The sequence below is a fragment of the Condylostylus longicornis genome, unplaced genomic scaffold (assembly GCF_029603195.1).
Source record: "Condylostylus longicornis isolate FDR11 unplaced genomic scaffold, ASM2960319v2 ptg000010l, whole genome shotgun sequence".
Lineage (NCBI taxonomy): Eukaryota > Metazoa > Arthropoda > Insecta > Diptera > Dolichopodidae > Condylostylus > Condylostylus longicornis.
In genome coordinates, this window is record NW_026577979.1 from 15,711,884 (window position 1) to 15,718,117 (window position 6,234).

The 6,234-nt window shown below is 25.6% G+C and overlaps 1 protein-coding gene across 1 annotated transcript; it reads right to left on the minus strand.

Moving 5' to 3' along the window:
- Positions 1-1,334: 1,334 nt before the first annotated feature.
- Positions 1,335-6,010, minus strand: LOC129618709 (N-acetylgalactosaminyltransferase 7). Its single transcript, XM_055533644.1, has 2 exons — positions 5,575-6,010; positions 1,335-4,165 (listed from the first exon to the last, which is right to left on the minus strand). The coding sequence occupies exons 1-2, from the start codon at positions 5,756-5,758 to the stop codon at positions 2,598-2,600; spliced, it is 1,752 nt and encodes a 583-aa protein (XP_055389619.1). The 5' UTR covers positions 5,759-6,010; the 3' UTR covers positions 1,335-2,597.
- Positions 6,011-6,234: the final 224 nt, after the last annotated feature.

Here is a 6,234-nt window from a genome sequence, read left to right on the forward strand (position 1 = left end):
TAAAATATAAAGATATAAAAGTTAAAAATGTTTTAAAATAAAAAAGTAATTCTAAAATAATTCATTCAATTTTAAATTAATTCACGAATTTTTAACAGAAAAAATTTTTTTAAAAAAGTTTGTGATGTGATATCAGATTATTAATTTTATTTACTTTCGCTCTATTATAGAAAATAAAAAATGTAAATGCCTGCCGTACAGACTAAGAATTAATGAAATTCATTTTTGCACTCATTTTGCGATATCAGATATATAATTTGAATTCAGAAAAATAGTCGAACTGATTATCTGACTTCACAAAATGTTGTAGAGATTTGCAAGATGCATTGTCACAATAAGAGTTCTTTTTTTTACACAACTTCCATATTTTCCTACGCCTACGTAAAACTGGCAATATAATGAGTATAACGTTACTATAAGGAGAAACCTTGTTTTGAATAACATTTTTTAAAATTTTTTTCTGTAACAATAATTTTCTTTTAAATAAATTAATTCATTCCTCAAAATAATATAAAAATGTTTGCATTTATGCGATGCACTTAAAATTTGAATATGATAAAAATTTAATTTTTCCAACAATATTTTGGACTTTAACAACTTTTATCTGTTAAACTTCATAAATTTAATAAAATATGCATACCTATATAGTATGCACATAATTATATACAGACATTAATAATGATAACATTATATTTTAAAACTGGAAAAAAAAATTTTTGTCTTTTTCTAATAATCGAAAATAATCTATTGAAAATAATGGTAATTAGAATATCATTCACAAATAATAAATAACATACACGATTGCACCAAACGCGTAAAATGTTTCAACTAAAAAAAAATACAAAATAATATTATAATTAAGAAAAAAATAGGCAAAAATTTAATGACCAAAATAAATTAGTTATGATCGAAGTTCATTCGGAAACGATTAGTTTTACAATTAATTCTAATTACGTTAAAATATAAATATGTTATATTTATATTTTCGAGTAAAATTTTATAAACTCATGTATAGCAGATTGATAGCAATCAGTATATTATAGCAAAAGGATTTATTCGCTAAATGTTTTTTTTTTTTTTTTTGCATAATGGCAGTAATTTTTTTTTATCAAAGTAAACTGTAATAATAAAATTTCTTCTACTTTGACATAACTTACTGCCTCATTTGCTACATTTTTTATTGAATTCGAGCAAGAAACCTAACAAATTTGCCATACGCAATGTTAAACAGTGTCACATTTGCTAGATTTCTTGTCGATTTCACCATACCTATAGGTCTATTAATATGCATACATGAAATTTAAATTATAAAAATAAAGTTGTAACAGAACGAATTGCTGAAAAATAACTTAACTATTACAATTTTATTTATACAAATATGGAATTAATTACTTTAATCACAAAAATTTTTAATAATAGAAAAAGAAGTTTCTAAACGTTTTCCTAATTCATTATGTGCTTCTTACGATTTTAGATAGTTTGTTAATCAAACGCTATTGAGTGATGACTTTCATATTGAAAACTATTTTTTTATAATAATTAGGCCAGTTTAATAAATAATTTATTTATAATTCTCAGTAAAATCACATATAAAAAAAATTAGTATAAAATTTAAAATATGTGTTAAGTAATCCAGAAATTTTCTCACCGTATTTAAGAGGAACTGAATTTATAAAAAACAAGAAAAAAATTAAGAAACATAAAAAAAATTTACATAGCTACAAAAGAAGTAAGACAATACACCAACTTTTTAATACGATTTTATATTATATACTGGATACTTTTACTTTTTTTAAATACATACATACAAAATTAATATTAATGATATTACGTTATGCGCATTTCAAAAATATATTGAACCTCTTAGGTTCAAGTTGTGACAATAATCAATTTTACAGCATAAAATGGTCATTAATATTAATATTTAATATAAAAGACATCGATTTACAAATTAAAATATAAATAAGTTAAAAAATTGTTTTCGTAATTAATTAGTTGAAATTAGTGGAAATTCATTATTCACAAATCATCACAATTTTTTTTTTTCGAAAAATTTGAAATTTTTCTATAAAGTTTTTATACGTTTTATTATAATTTCTTATTTTCTATCATTTCTATATTATTTTGTTCGAAATTAAAAAAAAAGTCTTACAAATCTAAAGAATGTTTGATTGCTTTAACAATTATTTCACTATTAATTTTTTTTTGCCACTCAATGTAATTTTCTTTCCTTTATCTCACTCAAGTAATTCGTTCATTTTTGCTTTATATATATATATATATATATATATATATTTATACAATAATATTTTATCGATTCTAATAATAAATTTTACTTAATAGTTAATCAGTTTTTATTCATATTTTCTTTTCTAATTTGTGTATTATTCTTAACGCTTGTTTTCCTTTTACTTAACAAATATTACTCTAAAATATTTTTATTTTATATATTTATATAATTTTATAACTATTATCTATTAAATATTTTTAATTATGTATATAATTTATAAAGAATTTTCTTAAAAGTTCAATATGGTCTTTCGTTTTTCATTTTTTTCCTTTCCTATTATCTTACTGTTTTTATTTTGCAAGTAGTTCTATGGATATTTAATTAGATTAAAGTTCCATTGTTGGTACGCATTATTAATATCACAATGTGCTAATGATAATTGCTTTGAGACAGGATGTAAGGCCATACATTTTTGATGAACACGATGCAATAAATGTTTAGATTTCTCATTATATTGCCATGGGCCATCAACAGTGCCTAAACGACAATATGCTAATTTAACACCCTGTCTATCAGCTTCAACGCAACGCTCTCCTATACCTAATTGTCCAGCAGCATTTAATCTTACTAGTTGATTCATACCAAAACCATGACAATGTTGTAAACCCATAATCGATGGCGGTTCATGTCCCATAGCATCTAAGCATGTATCAGCCGCAACAGAACGCAATTCACCCCAGTACATGTTAGCTGGCAATGCTGGGAATTTATCAAATACATCATAAGCAACATTATCCATATACCATTGAAAACTTTTACAATTTAATTTTTTCTTTAACTCTAATTGTTCTGAGATATCGCCCATGTCTAAATAACGTGCTAGCGGTTCCCTTGTATAAAAGTATTCTTTATATTTATCATCAAACCATGTTTCAATAACACGTTTATAATTAATTGTTATAAGAGAACCTTTCTTCTTTGATGCTAGTTTTCCAAAATTATAGGGCATAAAAGCGCGATAAACATGACCAACTCTTGAACATGGTACCCATTCTATACTACCACCACATTGCCATATTTTAAAACTAAGTTCAAAATTTTCACCACCCCAAACTAATAATCCGGGATCATAAGCACCTAACTCCAAGAAGTAATTTCTATTTATAGCAAACAAACCGCCAGCATGTGTTGGACTTCGATATGGCTCACTATTATGTTTACGTCTTCTTTGTTCTTTCCTTGGAACTTCATTTTCTTTATACAACATACCCCATTCAAAAATACCACGATAATGATGGCCATCCCTATAAACTGGGCGATATTCGAAATTTTTATGATCAATCCCATCAATTATTGGTACGGTCATTGTTGTGCGATCACGATAAATTGGCGCTAATAATGGCGGGAGCCAATTAGTATTTACTTCACAATGTGCATCTAAAAATACAATAACTTCACCAGTCGCTTCTTTTGCACCTCTTGATCGAGTTCTAATTAAACCTTCACGTTCTTTATTTCTAATTATTTTAACTTTACCATCAAACTTTTGAACATAATTGTCCAACTTTTCTTTTAGATCCGCTTTATCAGAGAAATCATCAACTAAAAGAATTTCATGCAAAACATGTTTTGGAGAACGATTGATAACAGAATGAACAGTCCTTAAAAGTACAGAAAAACCCTCATTATGAAAAACAATAATTACACTGGTTTTTGGTAAATCATATGGATAATCCCAATGTTTACATTCTTCTAATCTTGTATCTTGCACAGATCGATCAAGTGAAATTTCATCCGAGCACGCTATATTCATTCCATATTCCATTTCAGTTGAATCAGCTAAATATTTTTTCGAAGGTGGTAAATTATGCGCTGTACCATTTTCTCCAGGTCCTTCTCTCATTTCAGGATTTTTTGGCTCAAAATTTCCTAAGCCTAAAATAAAACCAAAAAAATTAATAAACTAGTTTTTGTTGAAAATGACCAAATATTTAAATTTTTAAATATTTAGACATATGTATGTAACGTATGTATATTTAATAAAACCTAGTAAGAAGTTATGCCACCTTATAATTGAAAATTTGGAAAACCACTTTTAAATTTCGTCGAAGGCATAAATAAAAAATAGGAAATTGCTCACGCTCCTAATTCGTTAAATTAGTTTCAACTAATTATCTAGGTATACTTATACAGGTAGATGCATAAGTAAGTACCTGACAACCTATTAATTTTCTTTCATCCTCGAATGATGTATAGAATTTTATACAATTTAATCTTCTGTTAATATCAAATTTGAAAGTTTGAATATCTACAAGAAAATATTTTTTCATATATTTTATTTACACAAGAAATTTATTTTGAGTTCATTGAACACTATGATCACTTAATTTTCTCCATCTAATTTGTGAACATTTACACAAAGAATTCAATTCTACTAACATGTTTCTCTTAATGTAAGCTTATTTTCAATGAATGCAAATTTGATTAATTTTTTAGGCAAATAAAATCGTTAGCTGTTTTAACACTAGCAACATCAACTAAGTAACGAAATTGAGTCAAATAGAAATGGTTGAATTTGTCATATTTTAAACTTTTAAAGATCATTTTTCATCTGTAGTAAAATTACTATCAATTAATCAACAAAAACATTGATTTTTTTGCCTAAATATTAAGTTTCTTTTATATGATACCTGGTCACTAATACTTTATTTTTTTGTATATCAATTATTATCAGATAACTCAAAGCAATTATCTGTGATTTTGCTTTTACACGATTTTTAGAATAATAATAAAAACATGCTTATTTATACTTTGGTAAACTACCTAAGTAGCTGTTTCTGGTAGTTAGGTACATTAAATGACAAATTAAACAATTAAATAGGCTGTTAAGTACATATACACCAATTTTTTGTAAATCGAAATGTACCGGAGGAAAAAAATTATAACAGTTCCTGAAAATTATTTTTACCAAAATTTAAGTTTAACAAAATAATTAATGTTGACACGTATTTAAAAATATGCCGGGAAACTCTTGTATAGCCATATTACTTATTTTTTTTTTTTTTGAAGCACATATACAGCTACCTTAACAAAAATCCCTATCTATATTTAACGAATTTTTTTACATGCTTGCATAATTTATTGAAAAATAACTTTGTCTAATTTTCAAAATTACCTACGTAAGTTCATACCGAAACCTTCCAATTTTATTAATTTATCTACCACGTAGTTAATTAAATTTGTTATCTTTACCATTGGAATTCTATATATCATTGTAAAAATCGCTTTTGTACGGTACTAAATATTAAATTTGTTTATTGTTAGACATGTAAATAATACAATACCTTGAAGAAGTCTTGGAACTTCTTTACGCAGCTTTAAATGCTGTACATTTAAACGTTTTCTGTGTTCGGAATCCAGTCTATTTGAATCAGACCAATTTGATAATAAATAAAGCAATGGTAGTATTACAAGTAAGCACACTCCGTATCGAATAAGCCGTCCCCTTCTTATTGTAACCGGACCCATTTTCTTTTATTTTAGCCAACTCCGGATTAATTAAATTTCAATCAACTAAATCAACTTTTCACTGCACTATTCAAATATTTTATAAAAATCATTAAAATTTCGAATAATAAATATTTTCGCTGTTTCTATTGTAAAATTTTGCTTTGGAATCAGACTTTGTTCTGTTGATTTTAAGTTAATTTAACTAAAGTCCTTTATTAAATAAAAAGAAAAAAACTTGTTTTTTCAACTAAATCTAAGTGCTTTCCATTATTGTCGACGCAAGCAAACAAAATTCTTGACAAGTATGTATATTTTTTTTTTTTTGTTGATGGTATGTATTTGTTGTATTTATTTCGGCACTTATGTCAAAAAAGTGTTGCCAAAAACGATTCTCGATAATTAATAATTTTTCAGGATGCCAAATTTTTCCAGTGCTTTCATATCACGAAAATAATGTTCATGTATTTTACTGTTTCAGAATTATTAATATTCAT

Excerpts from the sequence above, each read along its gene's own strand:
- LOC129618709 (XM_055533644.1), bottom strand. The coding sequence starts at position 5,758 with ATGGGTCCGGTTACAATAAGAAGGGGACGGCTTATTCGATACGGAGTG. Across the intron at positions 4,166-5,574 it reads AGTTCCAAGACTTCTTCAAG|GCTTAGGAAATTTTGAGCCA; the intron begins GTATTGTATTAT and ends GTTTTATTTTAG.